We start from the raw sequence: 18,003 nt of genomic DNA, 5'->3' as shown, positions 1-18,003 counted from the left end.
TAATATAACAAGATATGCTTTCAAATATGTACGGGGGGTTTTGACTATCATTTACTGAAAAGGCAAATGTCATTCATTTTCTTCTACAAATAAGCTACACATACACCAAAGAAATAAAGATATTATATAAAGATGACGATATAAGAATAAGGTCTTAGATGTAGTCATTTAATTGCTTAAATTAGCAGTGACTGCATGTAGCGTAACCATAATAAAACCACAACACAAAAAGCAGTAAACATAACCCACTAACAGCGTTCACAAAATAAGTTATATAGACTCTAATGTATAGCGTCTATATAACTTAAATAATACACTTTATAACATTAAAATACACATTTTATCAAAACAATCATGAAGAAAAAAAAATACTCATAAATATAGTTCATGGAGAGTAACACGACGAACTGTGCAATCCTGTGGCAAATATACCATTTGTCATTCTATTACTACTATTAAAAAAAAAAAAAATCCTTTTTTACATTCTAAAATTACTTCAACTGTAAACACAAAATGTAATAACTGAGCTCTGAGGTGACCACAGAATTTTTACAGCAGTATTTGATTGTATGTATAACAGAGCTGACAAGATACCTGCAAAAACTCAAAAACAGATCCATGACTGATCGGAATAGTTATAATTACCATACTATTCACTATTCTTACTATTGCTGCAGTATATAATATACCTTAAATACTTTGATAAATGCTACATAAAGACTTCATTTACCAAAATGTAACTCTTGCGTGAAATACTCTATCCTGCAATGCCTTATTATTTTGAATGTGATTAATCGTTTGACAGCACTAATTATTATTATAGACTACAGAAGGCTTTATACAGTATATACTGCACAGTGCTCAGTAAATAGTAAGCTAGTATTCCATTCCGAACACAGTCATGACAGCACTGGCCACTACACAACTTTCTGTAACACTGATATGCAGTCACTGCAGTCTCATCTGTAATATATCTAATGTAAACATAAGTTAGAAAAAGAAGAATATTCATAAACATGTTTTTGTACTTGATAGTGCTAACAACGATCCCTATAGTGTTCGATCCTTCAAAATCCCACCTTTTAGATGAGAATAACCTGTAAAACAATATTGCTAGTGATTTGAGAGTTTCCATCCACCTTGGAAGGTAAAAAAAATGAGAGTTGGGTTCCTTCATCTGAAAAGCAGTCTGACTTCAGAGGGTCGCAGTGATAATGAGTTTGAGAATCCACTTCGAAGACAAAAAGGATCATCAGCAGCCTTGGACGCCAGGTTGTCACTTCCCAGAAGCATCACAGGGCACTCTCATACGTCACCGGGGTCCCCGATGCAGATAAAGCACCTTGACTGACAGCTATAATTCAGAAAATGACAATTAATGCAAACATTCATTTAACACAAGTACCAAGCAATTGTAAGAGAGATTTCAGTTGCTTATACACCGAGTAAATAAAAATATGTACAGTAGGCTAGATATAAGTGGGGTTAATTTCACATTTTCACACAGAACATGTTTATGAATTTCAAGAAAACTGAATCTACTGGTCTCAGTTATAGAAGCTGGAGCATTTGATGTGTTTTAACACATTAGCAAAGTGCAATAGCCAGCATTGTACAAACAATAAAGCAAACACGGAGTAAACCAGGACAACCTGTGTCCTGCCAGCATGCAAATTCACCAAGCTGTGGTGAATTTCCATGTGCATCTCATGTCGCATGTTAATCAAAATAGACGAGTTGCTATCCATATATATATTTTTGATGGCAAGACAACTGCAGAAACCTACCTCGGTATTATTTGCACAGCTATGCAGTTTAGATCTGACCCAAACTGTTTACTTTCTACAAAAAGCAGCATCCTAACTATCATGAACCATCGTGACTGATAATGAAATTTTTTTTTTTTTTTTGTATAGCAACTTAACACTTTCATGCACACCGCAAAAACAGCACTTTTCATGTGAAGAGCAACTGAAGTTTGTGTTGCTAAGCTAATGAGCCAATGCTGTAATACATACTGTAGATGCATGTATATGTATATGAAGATTCTTAAGATTTTCCCACATTTTTGAAAGTCATATCTTATGCTTACCCAGTCTGCATTTGTTTGATTCGAAAAAATACACACAGTAAAAACTGTTCTTTTGTAAAATAATTACAATTTAAAATAACTGTTTTCTTTTTATTATGTTTGCATCTTTTTGAACATATTTAGTAAAATGTCATTTATCCCCGCAATGGCAAAACTGAATATTCAACAGCCATTAATTATTATATTAAAATTTAGCAAAAATATTAGCAAAATTTGTCCCAATTGATCCTAAAAATGTTACCACAATGCTGGCAAAATGAGTCACAATGAGCAAATTTTTTTAAAAACAAATTATTTTTATTTTCACATTCTCCATTAAAAGACCTTCAAAATGATATATGATTTGTTGGAATGGGACTTGAAAACCGAGCTACACTCGTTTGAAGTCGACGAATATGAAGGTAATTGAATGCCTAAAAGATTTGCATACGCAGGGTAAGAGTTGTGGAAGAGTACATAAGACTGTAAGCGTAAATTCAATTTGGATGCGCAAAAGAAGTTTGTAAAGGTGTAAATTGTGTTTCAAGCGTAAGAAAAAATTATTTGAAGCATTTTAGTGTTACTCGTTCATTACTTATTCATACAGTAATTCATGTATAGTGAAACTGCAGCTTCATGCTTACGCAAAATAAATATGATCTGCATTCTTCTGACTTCCATTTTTCCGCGCTTACACTTTTGGCATGTTGTTTTGGCTTAAATATGGTCATAAGTACTGCAACCCTGTGAACAGTGATTTGCAAGCAAAAACAACAGTTTAAAGAACTGCAAAACGGATTGACTGCATAGAACCATTCTGTATGTGTACAAAACAAACTGTTGCAAATGTCTAAATGACTTGTGCATGTGGGGCAAAAAGTTCCCGAAATAAACCGATATGTACAGCTAAAAATCACTTCAGTGTGTTCATTACAAATAAACTGATTATTAAAACTACAAAAGCAGTTTTTGTTTTATTGTTTGATTAACATTATTGAGACAGAAGGCATATAGTAAGTCCTACTGTACTGCACGGATCTAATATAATGTTACACATCAGATGTTTATCCCCAAACATTCACTTAAGTCATAACAGATTGTTTTGGTGAATAGCCTACTTAAAATACTGTAATACTGTATGTATGGAAGCGATTCATACAGTATATCAGTTAGCAGCAGCGCGAGAAGTGAGCAGAGAAAAGGGTACTCCTCTCAGAAAACGTCCAAATAAAGATCATTTTAGATGTGTAATTACTATTTGGAGCATTGGGATAGCTAGACAAGGGCTTAAGGAACTCATTTTTTGAAAACCTTTTTCACTTGATTTTTTGTTTTTTTTGTCTGTAGCTCAAAATTAGCCTGTGCGCATTCTGACTCATTTTGCCAGCACGGGTCACATATGGGTGAGTGTACAAATATCTCACCCCACTCAGGGTTCTTTGGTTTCTGCAGGAGTCGAGGACCGAGCAGACTGATGAGGATAGCTCCAACAGGAGCAGTTATGAGGATGGACAGCACAGCCACCGTGAGGACGTCCATGCCGTACCTCTGCAGCTCAAGGTCATTCTTGGAGCGCGCCATGTCCAAAGCTGTAGAGCCGATCGCAGCCTGAAAACAATCACACAGCATTCACAGGTATCTCATGTGTGTTTCATTTTTTGTCATTTAGCTGACACTTGAGGATTGGAGGACTGTGTAAAAGATAAAGGCACAGTAAAACAGAGGGTCTATTTGTTAGACTTGACAAGTATACCTGTACTGTTGCTTTAGGCATCCAGGCTAAAGCGATGAAGACTTTCTCTTTCAAGTTAAAGCCGGCTCGCAGTACCACAACAAAAGTGACAATCAGGCGTACCGTGAGTGCGATGAACAGGGCTGCTATACCCAGAACTGAGGACACATTACATTAGAGTTGATCAACGGCATGTTTGAAATGCTATACATGAAACAAAGTGCACACTGCTGACATCCCAATTACTTTAGTGTATCCCAGCTCTTTTACTAAAACCAGTTTTGTAGAAATGACAGTGTAATAACTTGAGAGTGTAACACTCACACACAGTCGTGACCTCCAAAGAAGTAATGATCACCTCAGCACCGATGAGACCAAAGAGAAGAGGCTGGAACACATGCCAAAACTTCTCCACCACCTCTTCCACTGGAGCCTAAACACACATACACACTGAAATTAAACGTGTGATCTGAGAAACTGGAGAGAAAATCTGTTAGTGCTGACACAGAGAAAAAGAACACATGTGAAGAGTAATATTACTTTAATGGCAATGAATAGGTTCTTTTCATTCCCATTAGAGTGAAACAACTGAACGTAAACATCGGAACCTGAGAAAAACGCTCATTTTAAAAGACGATTTTAAATGGCACTTAGAGGCTTTTGTATCTGAACTTTAAGAAAAACAAATTATGTCAACATTTAGTGGACTAGTCTTTCACATCCCTGTTGTGTTTGGAAGAAGAGATTTAGACCTTAGCTTTCCCCCCAGCCTATTGCAGCCACAAATGTCAGTACTAGCGTACAGAGTCCTCCTGCACCAGGAATCCCGGCCACATTGCTGCCAAACAAAGCAAACACGGCCAGCCCCAACACCAGGAAGGATCGCTTCAGCACGAGGTTTCCCTGTGTGGTAGGTAAAAGACACAAACAACCATGAAAACTGTTACCCTACAACATCAATTTTTGAATCTGAACATGTACTTCGCAATCATAAAGTTGTAGCTCATGTACCTGGTCTCTGTTGGGGAAGTATCGTAGAAAGTACCCTAAGGCCACACCAGTGGCCGCCCCACCTAATACCTCCAGTGGTCCCCTCAGTATATTTACCCACACAGTGCCTGCAGAGGGCAAGAGAGAGAACACTACTGTAAGATGGGACGACCACTAACACCAATGACGTCCATAAAGCCTGCAGAAAGGACCTTACAAACATCTTAATTTTTTTTTTTTTATTATTTTATAATTGTTAATGTGCAAAATGTAATGATTCATATACATACATTATTCAAAAGCTTGGGGTACATTATTTTTTAAGAGAATTGAATTGTATTTGATGAGGATGAAATAAAAAGACAAAAAAAAACAAAAAAAAACATTATAAAGTTATAAAAGATATATCCTATATCAAAAAAAAAATGTTCTTTTAATAATATTCCACAATATTACAAAAAAATGCAGCCTTGGTGAGCATAAGAGACTTCAAAAGCACTACCAAAAAAAAAAAAAAAAACCTTCTGAACAAATAAAAAAAATCTAAAATATATATATTAGATTTTAGCACAATATAGTCTATCCTAAACATCTTCCGTCTGTGGAAAAGCATGTTGAATTCTTCTGTCAGACTGGTTAAATTATTGATATCAAATGAACACTGAATCCAATGTCAGCTCTCATTTATTACTTTATTTTAGAAATATACTGTGTATTTGCTCCCTTTTGGATATCTTTTGGCATACCTGTGGCGAAAGCTATACCCAAGCAGGTAGTGAAACAAGTAATAGCAATGATGTCATCAATGCTGCAGGCTGCCATGAGTAGAGTAGGTATACCCTGCTCTAAACCGTACCCCTCCTTATGCAGAAGCAGCATAGACGGAACCACAACAGCAGGAGAAACAGCCCCGAGGACAAACCTACAGAGCAAAACATGGCAGCAATTTGGTTGGTAGCAGTAGACATTGTCAGAGAGGTTCAAGTCTAATCAAAATCAGTGGTTTACCCTAAAATAAAGCCCCAGACCCATGGAAGACCCAATATTAAATAGGAGACCACAGCTGTAGTGGTTGCCTCGCAGGTCAGAGGGAACATGGACAAACGCAAACACACGGTTTTCAGCTTCTTCAAAGCCTGAAATACACATAAAAGCAACATTTATTAAAGACAACTTTATTTTTGATCAGTTAAGTGAAAAAACTTCATGAAATGAAAGTGGACATCAAAAAACAATATGGTGTTTGGCTGAAAGAGAATCCTAAAGAGCATGAAGGCACATCCTCTCGGGTTAGCAGCAATGTTTTTGCCGGTGAGGTTTCTTACCCTTTCGTCTAATTCCAGCCCAGCCTTTACCAGAATGACACCCAGTGCGATGTTCCTCAGAGAAGCAGACCATCTAACATCAATGTAAACTGCATCTGTCACCACAGGGATGTTTCTGAGGATAAACCCTGCCAGCAGCATGCCTGAGGACACACGCAGAGAAAACAACACAAACAGAAACCCCATAGTCATTCATTACAGTTCTCACACTGACAATGAAACTGACCACTCTGAGAAAAAAAAAGATAACACAGGCAGTTTATCTTCAAGCTGTGGGGGAAATTGAATTATACACTTCCGGTCAAAAGTTTGGGGGCGGTAAGACTTTTGAAATGTTTTTGAAATAAGTCTCTGATGCCCATCAAGACTGCAATTATTTGATCATATAAAATACAATATTACTGTATAATAAAATACAGTAATATTGTTACAATTTAAAATAACTGTTCTTAATTTTAATATATTTTGAAATTCTGTGTAATTCTAATATGCTGATTGTCAATGTTTAAAACAATTTTTTGAAAGTTCAAAAGAATAGCATTTATTTGAATTAGTATTGTCTATTTGTCAATTTTGATATATGTAATGTGTGATTGCTGAATTAAGTTATCTCAATAATCATACCACCATCAAATTTTTGAACAGTAGTGTAAATGAGTCAATTACACATTTATAATCAATTTAACACTTGCTATGAAGTCGACGTTCAAAATTAAGGTTCTCATAGAAGTTACCATCAGAATGACTTCATTTTTGGGGCTATTTTTTGTGTTCATTACGGAAATAGTATAATGGTTATATATGTTTTAGCATAAGAGATAGAATACAGTATGCACTGTGCCATATGAATTGCATTCCATCCCTAACACAGCCATTATATTCTTAGATTGAGATTACAATTCCCATTTGACATTTTACTGAAATTTCATAAATGACAGCAATCCAAAAAGTTCCAAATGCAGATTTCACTCAAGTTCGAGTTAGTCACATGAATTCACCATGCTGACCAACAGAAAACTGTGCTGTATGCAAGTGTTGTGTTGTAATTACTACATTATTAACAACAGACAACAATGCAGATATCGCACATACCAAGTAGTGGAGGTAAAGGTGGCATGTTCGGGAAGTGTATGCGTCCAAACAGTTTTCCCCCGGCTACAGAACAAATAAACAAGGTCACAATGCCAAAGAGGTTCCCGCCAGGAAGACATTCCTTCTCTGTAATGGACCAAACAACTCCAAAGAGCACTGCGGCCATGGACACTACAGAGGGGACAAGAACAGATGCTGTGTTCACAGGAACAAAGTATATATATATATATATATATAATGCTATATTCAATTGTAATAACATTTCTCTAATATTACTGTATTTTTGGATTAAACAGAGTGTCAATTTCTCTTTTGAAAACTTTAAAAATCAACTTCCGACCCACCAAATAAAGTCTGCGCAGCCATGGGCAGCATTATGTGCAATCTCTGTTATCATGTTTTGGAAGATTATTGACCCTTTTCTAACCTTTGGTGATAATGGTAGCCAGCAGGCCTCTGGGTGGACACGGGCACAGTCTGCGCAGCCATGGGCAGCATTCGTACGGAGGGTCTGTGTTAGTACAAGCGTCAACGGAAGACACCGGTCGAGGGACATAAGTCGTGTCTTCGGTCATACTCGGATTGGGGCTCTCTGAGCGCTTTGGAACCACCAGCACTGTCTGACTGACAGTAAGGTGATGCTGTTGGAGAACAAAGAGAGAAGCAGTGATCTTAATAGCAAAATAAAAATTTGCAGATGTTTTTATCCAGCGCAGCATATAATACATAAGACTGTATGATGTATTTCCATACAGTATGTCTGAGACAGCGCTGCAAAATGATTAATCGCATTCAAAATGTAATATTTAAAAAAACTTATATATTAGCAAAAAAAATTTATTATGAATACACACGTATATATAAATATTTATTATATATATATATATGTATATATATATAGTATATATATATATATATATATATATGATATATAAATAAATATTTAATGTGTGTGTGAGTGTGTGTGTTTGTATATATATTTATACTTGTATATAATTTATATTATATATAAATAAATATTTATATATACTGTAGAACATATTTTTCCCTAATATATACACATGTATATGTGTGTGTATTTATATATATACATAATAAATATACCCAGTACACACACATTTAGTACAGTATGTAAACATATTATTTTGAATGTGATTAATCGTGATTAATCATTTTGCAGCCCTAGTCTGAGACCACACATATTGTTTTTCATTTAAACCTGGAGATGGATGGATGGATGGATGGATGGATTGAAAAAGGGAAATAACTAAGATCTGTTAAATGTTCTTGAAGACTCTTATGCTTTCCAACAGTGCATTTATTTGATCAAAAATACAGTAAAAAAAAGTTATATTAAGAAATATTTTTTGCAATTTAAAAATAATTATTACAATAATTTCCAAAAGATCATGTGAAACTGGAAAATTTAATTTTCAGCTTTTTAAAATTCAGCTTTTCCATCACATGAATAAATTACTTATTTTAAACACATTAAAACAGAAAACAATTATTATACATTTGTATTCATTGACATTAATAATCATTATTATAATCCCAAGACCAAAAATCAACAATGATTTTGTCATTATATTGCAGCCTTTTAAAGTTTATGTTATATATATATAGGCTATTTACATTATGCAATTTTTGTGTAAATACATGTAAAAGCAGCATTAAACAGACTGTGTAAATAAATAAATGCCATGTCAGATGCAGCTTCTGTTCCAACCTTTGCAGTTTAAGAATGGCTTTGATTGACTAGTAGCAGTCTATATAGTATGATTGATTGCACAGCAGAAAGTTTGAGTGAAATTTAAAAGAAAAACTATTTGAATTAAATGTAAAAAGAATGCAAAATAAGAAGCAGAATTGACCCTAGTCTCAGTGTATTTTCTTATACATATTTAAAAGTACATGAACTATTGCTCTATAAAGCATTAAAATGTTTGTTAATTGAATAAATTAAGGTTATTATAAAGTGTTGACCGTTTTAATTGTCCATTAAGGCTTGAGATCATTTTAGCTACATACTGTAACATCAGTAAAGGCAACTGTCCCCTTTTACAGAGCCAATATTGAAATAGTACAGACAGAAACAGCATAAAGTGGGGAACTCTGACTAATAACCTACTTCAGCATGATTTCCCAAGGCGGAGGCTGCATCCTCGGTTGTCTGTGAGTACGTGGAGTGGGCTGAAAGGGGTCTGGACTGGACATCCTCCATGGTACTGTACTTCTTCTCTATCCTCGCTCGAGTTTTCTAGCCATTGCACGTGTTCATGGCCGGCTGCTGTTTATAAACACTCATCTGTGTAAATATAAATCGCGATTACAGCGTCTGCCTATCGATGAAGCCTGATTAGCTGTTATCGATGAACTGCAAAGAGGAAATAACACGAGTAACGTTACTAGAAAAGCTGGTTTATTATTCGACAGGTTAATCGGATTGTGACAGGACTAAACGCGACGCCTGGGCCATATGGTGCTTTATCAGACTGAAGAGCGCGTGGCATATGGTCTCTGTTTGTAAGACCGTAGTAAACCACTCACATTACTGACATCACAGTATTCTTAGTCCGGGTACTCTTATTTATAGCATCTTCAACTATCGTCTATAGTAGGCATATAAGAGTAATTTCCTTCCTTGTTTCATGAAGATTGCAATGCTGTTGTTTTGCGTAATAAAGAAATTGTCTTTTCTCTGTGGTGATTATAATTTTTGTTATGATAAACTAATTACCTGACATGACATAATGAAAACAAACAATCGTGGCTTCAACCTGACTGCCATCAAATCAAATCTCATGCGGAAGTATCTGTAAGTTTGACCATCTGCGAGGTATTGACCGACATGTGCTAAGGTCTACACATATAAAAACAAATAACACTGAAAATATACGCGCTTGATCCCAGATGCGCGGATAGATTTTAAAGGTTAATCTTTTACCCGGTACAGGCATCCGGAAGTGTGAGTGACAGCTGGAAGGTGGTTTTCCAAACGTCCAACCCTGATAATAAAATGGTCTAATCAGGTCCAAGCGGTGCTATTTTCCCAACCCCTTTTTCTGACAAGTCCCACCTCCTGTGGAGTGATTGGCTAGAGCTAACAGTAACTGACCAATCACAAGATACTTCTGTTTACCACGATCCCTAAATCATCCACAATGGTTTATGCTTTATATGGTTTATTTTTAACATATAAACGGCACATAAAGTCAAGCTAAAGCTAGGGAATTAGTCAAATAAATACCAAGAGTTTCAAAGCTTTATTTATTTTTTTTTTTTAATTACTGATAGTTTTAATTCTAGGTTTCAGTGTGAAAAACACTGATTACTATTCTCAACCTTTATTTATGAGTTGGACATTTGTCTAATAAAAGACAATAGCTGGTCAAAAATGTTGATTACATTTGGCAAATTAAATCCACAATTTTTTAATGCCCACGATCGATTCATATTCAGAAGAACAAGTGCACCATATAGCAGCATTAAGGTTTTCAAGATAAGGAAAACCAGTGACTGTTTCTCTGGAAGTCAAAATGCATGTATCGTATGTGAAAGGTATTTAGTAAATATAACAAATCATCCTCAGAGTCTCAATCCTCCATCAATGATGGCTTCTCTTCCTGTTACATAGGCAGACTGTAAAAAATCCTTTGATTGTTTTTAAATAGTCAGCTATACTTTTAATCCAAGTGAAATGTTAAAAGGCAACACCACTTTGCAATACCACATGGTGTGTCTTAATATATATATATATATATATATATATAAAAACAAAAAATGACAGCAATGGACAAAGACTCACCTCATCTGAGGCCAAGAACACACTTCCTCTAAAGTGCACAATCTACCAGTCTTCTGTCTGGCCATAAAGTCTTTAAAAGCCTAACAGGTTAAAAACAGAAACGCTATGACAGATAGAATAACATGCTGAACTGTTTGTTTATATGATTACTAATTGTTGTTAGTAAAAACCTTTGGTTAGTGTTTTGTATAAAAAAAATACAAAATAAAAAATTTTACTCATTCAAAAAAAAAAAATCTATTGTACTAAAGGCAAAAATAGCACCTTGTGTGAGCAAAATTATTTTCACAGAAGCTTCCCAGAATATAATCATTAAGTACAGGGACGTTTTTGTATGTAAAAGGGACTTAAGTTAATATAGGAAACCAATCAATAAAGTAGCATACCAGGGCAGATACAATTGCAGATATAGGAAACCAATCAATAAAGTAGCATACCAGGGCAGATACAATTGCAGCGGATTCCTTGTTCCAGGAAATCAGCTGCCACTGATTTGGTCAGTCCAATGATGGCAGCTTTAAATGTGCTGTAGACACATCTGTTCACAACTCCTGGACATGCAATTAAGGATGAGCAATTAGGAGAGAGCAAACTTCACTTGACCTGGCATTTATCCAATTTCAGCATCAACCAAACTGGAGATAACGGGGTAAGATAATATGCCAAGGGCTACATGGAACAATGTTAATCATCACATGTAATTAAGAGCAAAGGGCCAAATCTTGATATAAAACATGATGTATTACAGCAGCCCATTTATAATTCAGCATCAAAATGCAAAAGAATATAATTATTACCTTTGATACTAGATGCCACAGATGCCATATGATGATATTACCAGATTTACACGGCAGCATCTATATAGAGATGGATAAGGGAAAAATCTGTTTAAATTGGCTGACTGGTTAAAGTAATATACTTCAAATCAGATGACAGGATTATTGCATTCGTGTAGCTTTTATCAAATGTACACCACCCATCAAAATTTCAGTATTTAAAGTAATTAATACGTTTTTCATCAAAAGTGCATTAAACTGATCATCAGTGACAGTAAAGGCATTATTTCTAAAAAAAAAATATGAAAATATATTTAAAAAAATTATTTCTATTTAAAATAATTTCAACATTGATATAGTAATTGAAATGTTACTTGAGCACTAAATCAACAAATAAAAAAAAAATCAGCTTTGCCATCACAGGAATAAGTTGTTCACTTGATTGACTTTGATTGCTAACAGGTGTCATCAATTGGAACTCTGTTTGAATATGTGAGTATTTATTGAGCTATTGCCTTTGCTTGTATGTGTGTTTTCCTGACGAAAGTCTTTGCCCGAAACGTTGCTATTTTTTACTTTTTGAATAAAGGGAGCATAACAGTGGTGCAGATCCTTTTTCTGTTATTTGATTTATCCTTTGATCTTGCACCTGTCAAGACTTTTTTTGGATGTGTGTATTTTGACTCTTTCTTTATAATATCAACCCAAACTCTTGAACATTAGTATAAGAGCTAGTATTCACATAGTGATGTATAAATATTGTACTTATTTGACATACATTTATATTTCATAAACAAAAAAATGTTTGGTTTGCCGTTTGAACACATTTATGCAGTCACAGGGATTAAGTATTAAACCGCATAGTACAGATCTGTTTTGTACTCTTAACCCAAAGAACAAACGAGATGGGGATGAAAACATAATCTTTAAATGCGAAGGTCTTTTCCAGGGATAATGGGGCAGAAAAAGAAGAGGTAGCATAAGGTGTTCTGGGATAATCCTAGAGAGAAGGACAAGATGACCTTAGGCAGGAAGGCCTTGATCATCAGGTTCATGCTACAGACATTCACGTTCATAGTGAAGTCCCAATCCGATTCCTCACTCCAGTATTGAGCCATGATGGACAAATCTGTGTCAAAGAAAAAAGAATGAGAAGGGACCACTAAAAATGAATATAGTCATGCTATTGTATCATTCCTGATTTCTAGAAGGTGGTACATTCTAGCCAGGATAGACTACAAATAGAAACAACCATATAATATAAAAAAAAAAAAAGTTAGCTGAAGATATAGATTCACTGCTTTCAATGAGAAATACAAACCCAGCAACACTGAAGAGCACATCCACATAGTCAAAGTCCTTGGCCAAGGACTCTACCTGGTCTTTCTTGGTAACATCAACAACTTTGGTCTTGATCCCTAAAAAAGCAAGGGAATAAAAGAACACTCCAGGAATCATACAGAAGCCTGAGAGGAGAAGCACCCTTGAACTAAAGCAATTTATTTCCAACATAATGAGATTATGTTGCAAAGCAGAGCAGTATGAAAGGGTGGGGGAGGGGGGCTAAAAAAGGCCCACCAGCCTTTGAAAATCTCTTATTGGGGGAAAGTCTTACATAGACACGCTCTAAGATCAAAGATAATGCTTGAGCAAATTAAAAATCACACATGTACTAGATGTCCATCACTTGAGTTAAGATTTGAGAGTTTTTTTAGGCAGTTCAGGTAAAAGCAATCAAATCATGTCAAAATCATTAAAAATGGCTGTTTGTAAAGACTAACATAATTCAACAGTGGCAGTAAAGACATTTATAAGGTTACAAAAGGTTTTCTATTTCAAATAAATGTTCTTTTGACCCTTCCTATTCATGAAAGAATCCTGACAGGACATTTATCATGGTTTCCACGAAAATATTAAGCAGCACAACTATTTTCAACATTGATAATATATTAAGAAATATTTATTAGAACTACATCAGCAAATTAGAATGATTTCTGAAGGATCACGTGACACTGAAGACAGGAGTAATGACTGCTGAAAATTCAGCTTTGCCATCACAGGAAAAAAAAATAAAAAATAGAAAAGAGTAACACAAATTACTGTATATTTGATTACATGAATTCATAAATTTCTCTTTCTTTCAAAAACAGTAAAATAATAAAAAAATATTTAAATAAGCTTGCTTTTGCATAGTGATGTATAAAATTTTGACAGACATTCAAATCTCATTATTTAGTGTCATCAGAAAAGTATCTTGGGTTCCTTTCAGTAAGATTTTACAGCATATGTTGTAAATTAGTACACACTAAATTAGTAAATTATGTATAATTGTTGAATCATTCAAAATTGAGCAAATTTGCATAATTAACCTAGAGTCAAAACTCTGTAGAAAATTTCAAACCTGCTTCCAAAAATCAGAGTTGATATCTTAAGATTAAGATGACAAAAATTGAATGAATAACTGAGAAATTACAGATAAGGATCTTGTTTATGTTTAGATAAGTTATAAGGGTACATTAATAATAATGTACTAATGTCTAAATTTATACTTAATTCATCATATACTAATGATCATTAAAGGTATTACCTTATCATGGACTAATGAAGAGCTATCCTTAACTATAACTGGAGTCATATGGATTCATGCATGAATAAACTAAAATCACTCATGGTTTGTTAATGCATTATTTTTGACATGAATTTACTTGAGGAGGCACAATCATAATTAATTAACTGTTAACTACTTACTAAACTCAGCTCATGATTTATTTTTACTTCTATCAAACACACATGTCAGTGAGTATTGAGCCCGATTAAGAGATGTGGTGTGGCTTTTCAAGAAGTCAGAGAGCGGAGTTACAGGATCATCACAGCCTGTGTCTGGATGAAGAGTGAACTGTACTGACACCCAGCAAACGTTCTGACCCTACCTGCACGTTTCTAGCTTGGCCATTTCTTTTAGAATTGTTCTACAAATATTCTTTGTGGGGTTTTGAGTTTTTATTTATTTATTTATTTAGCTGCATATAAGTCACAGCAGGGTGAATTTAAAGGGAAAGAGACCAACACAAAACAGACAACGCTCGATGAGGAGACCACATTTATCCTTCGCCACCCAGTAATGATTATGACACTGTCATTACAAAGTCAGAGTATTTCTTATTCCTTCTTAATAAAAGAGGCTGTTTGATTTAGTTTACCAGTGACTCCAGTTGTAGTTAAGGCAAGCTCTTCATTAGTTCATGATTAGTTAATACCTTTAATAATCATTAGATGAATTAAGTATTAATTTAGGCAATAGTACATGATTATTCATGTACCCTTATTGTAAAGTGTTACCTCACATATTCCCACTAGGGGGCACTACATAGCCAGTCAATGAGTTACCTGGATGCCATCCAGCATGTTCGTCTCCATTGATTTCTGTAGCAGTGACTTGGGCACCTTCCTTGGCAAAAACCTGTTACAATTAAGAAGACACTACCGTTAAAGTCAGTGAACAACAATATGCATGAATAACATGATCTTTCTCAACATCTGAATCTAATTCAAACTTTTTGCAATGATATAGACATGCATTTCATGTAATGCTAATTTTCATCAAATCAGTTTCATCAAATCCATTTCTCCTGATAGCAGATATATTATAGCTCAGATAGAGCAGGGTTAGTGCACACAGCAGGTTGGGCTGATATAAAATCTTGCCATATCTAGACTTTTAAATAAGACTCCACTGGTGAGATTTCATTTAATCACAAAATTGAAATTGCACCCTCCATGTGATCTGGCTCAGGGCTACAGTGTTTCCTCAATCTGCAGGTTCTCTCATTTAATACTCATTTGAATGTTCGAATGTACTTGATATGGAAATGTATTCCCCTAGCAGGTGTGCATCTTAACCACCTTCAGAGCTCTGATGATAACGTGCTGTTGACTCATAGAGAATTTGCCTAAATGATCTGAGACACTCTTTGATTCACCCCTTAATGGTTAATAATAGCAGTTTTATATTAAAATAGCTTGTAAAACTAGGAAATAGGTCACAAATTCTAGAAACATTCTACCCTCAAGCTGGTTTCGGCATTCTTCTTTATATGTCCAAGCAGTCTGCATCTACACTTGACAGCCTCAAAATGTCATATTGACAGCCCTTGCATGGCAAGCTTTAATTCAAAAGGAAAACACATAGCAATTGTAAACCCTCCAAGTAAATCCATTTATTATACTCATCAAAGTGGCATGCAGGGCTGTCAATAAACCACAGCAAAATGCAGCATACTTATAGTTGTAAGGAGGATGTGAAATCTTTGAAATGCATATAAAATGAACGTTTATACCTCAAGCCCCATATAGCAGAAGCTTTTCAGAACTATCACTTTCCCATCCAGCCGGCCCATTTTCTTCAATAAGAACCTAAACGTGTAGAAAAAAAGCATAAAATCGCATGGCTCATTAGTTTGACTAAATTAAATGCTTTAAAAGACTATACATTTACCATTTTATAGTCTTACTAAACAGTTTGAAAGGTCATGTTATGCCCCAGTTTAACACAACCTTCATGTACTAGAGTCAGAGAGATTCTCGTTTGCAGCAAACAAATGATGACCTGAGAATGTTTTGATGGGTAATTGTAGGTGATGAATATTCAGGGGCGTACGATTAATCCCGGAGCAGACAGATCATGGATTTTGTGATGTTTCATTTAGTTATGTTTCATTATGCACCACAATCGTGTCACATGACGAGTGTAAAGGTAATTCAGTGCAGCAGTAAGTCTTATGAATGACTGTAAACATAAAAATAAAGTGATGCAGTTCAAGTTTAAGCGCTCTTAATACTTCACAGCTAGTCAGTGGGAAAATGTCAGAGCCTGTTTACAAAAATGACAAACAACGGAAGAACTTACAGACAACTTCTTCACTTACTGACAACTTCTGTGTTCCAGAAAAACACAGGTGACGGACCAACATCCATGTCACTCAGGACCTCAGATTTCTATTTTCTATCGAAATAAAAGTCATGTAAAGTTTAGTATAATTATACGAATGAACGAAAAACATGAAAAAGTGATCAAGTATTCTACAGCAAATACATCTACTCAAGGTATATGAAATATATGGTTTTGAAATACTTTTTGGAAAAAAAAAAAAAAATAATAACGACAACACTCGTGATAATAATAATAATAAAACTAGATAAAAATAGTTTCTCAAGACAAACTTTAAGTTGGCTTGATAAAGCCTGACCAAAAAGTTAGAGTTACTAGCATGATTCTAGCATGATTAGCAAGTTGCTAGCATGTTTCTAACATGATTAGCAAGTTATAAGCATGTTGTTAGCATTCATCTAGCTGTCAGGGTTCTGCCCTGGCAGCTGTGTCTATTTTGTCTTTGTTTAGTGTTTCTCTGTTTGTCCTGTGTATGACCACATGGCTTGTCTTTGTTTATGTTGGCCATGTGCTCCTTTCGTCCTGCCCCCTTGTTTCACATTACCACGCCCCCTCGTTTAGTCCTTTTTTGCCACTCATTAATTGATTGTTCTCACCTTCTGTCGTGTGCTTTCCTTCCTATTTATTGTGCTCATTTCCCTCATGTGTTTGCTGGTTCGTTTTTGCTGTGTGAGTTAGTGTTTGCTTAGCTTGCTAGCTGATCTTTACTAATGGAGATTTTCTTTGTCTGTTAAAGTCTGGTATTTATTAGTTTAAGTTTATCTTGTCACTGTTTAGTCTAGTTTTCAGTTTTTCTTTTGTTTGGATCTCATTTTTAGTTTCTCGAGTTTGACTTGTTTTTCAGTTTGACTTGTTTTTGTTGTTGAGTTTGAGTTTTCTTGAATTAGTCTTTCGCAGTTTTCTAGAAAACTTTATTTTGTATTTGTGGTCTTTACCTTGTAATTAACTTTTGGTAAGTCGGCGTTCTGTGGTTATGTCTCTAGCTCCCTTATTATCTGTTCTCGGTCATAGCATTGTCTTGCTGACTTTTGCTCTTGTTTGATATTATGATTATTATTATATTATTATTCTTAATATTTATATTTTATTATATTATTAGTATTTATTAACTATTTTTGTTATATTGTGTCTTGTTTAGTGCTTTGTTGGCTGAGTTCTGTCTGTTCTGTGATTGACTCCTGCTTTCTCACTGGCCACTTGGTACTCCCTGGCTTGGACGGTCTGACATTAGTGTAGCGGCTGTCACCTCCATAGCCAAGTA

The 18,003-nt window shown here is 35.0% G+C and overlaps 1 protein-coding gene and 1 pseudogene across 1 annotated transcript; both read right to left on the bottom strand.

The window, feature by feature from the left end:
* Positions 1 to 147: 147 nt before the first annotated feature.
* si:dkey-162b23.4 (sodium/hydrogen exchanger 9B2) lies at positions 148 to 10,259 on the bottom strand. Its single transcript, XM_042717144.1, is given in 13 exon segments — positions 148 to 1,354; positions 3,496 to 3,679; positions 3,825 to 3,961; positions 4,128 to 4,253; positions 4,556 to 4,706; positions 4,815 to 4,921; positions 5,540 to 5,715; positions 5,802 to 5,929; positions 6,119 to 6,261; positions 7,211 to 7,381; positions 7,638 to 7,851; positions 9,342 to 9,518; positions 10,158 to 10,259. Coding segments are annotated over 12 exon segments (1,692 nt in total). The 5' UTR covers positions 9,435 to 9,518; positions 10,158 to 10,259; the 3' UTR covers positions 148 to 1,292.
* Positions 10,260 to 10,798: 539 nt separating this feature from the next.
* LOC122135784 lies at positions 10,799 to 16,191 on the bottom strand (annotated as a pseudogene).
* Between the last annotated feature and the right edge of the window lie 1,812 nt (positions 16,192 to 18,003).

This window comes from Cyprinus carpio, chromosome B1 (assembly GCF_018340385.1).
Source record: "Cyprinus carpio isolate SPL01 chromosome B1, ASM1834038v1, whole genome shotgun sequence".
NCBI lineage: Eukaryota > Metazoa > Chordata > Actinopteri > Cypriniformes > Cyprinidae > Cyprinus > Cyprinus carpio.
The sequence above is the reverse complement of the archived record's forward strand: the minus strand, read 5'-3'. Positions and strand labels throughout refer to the sequence as shown.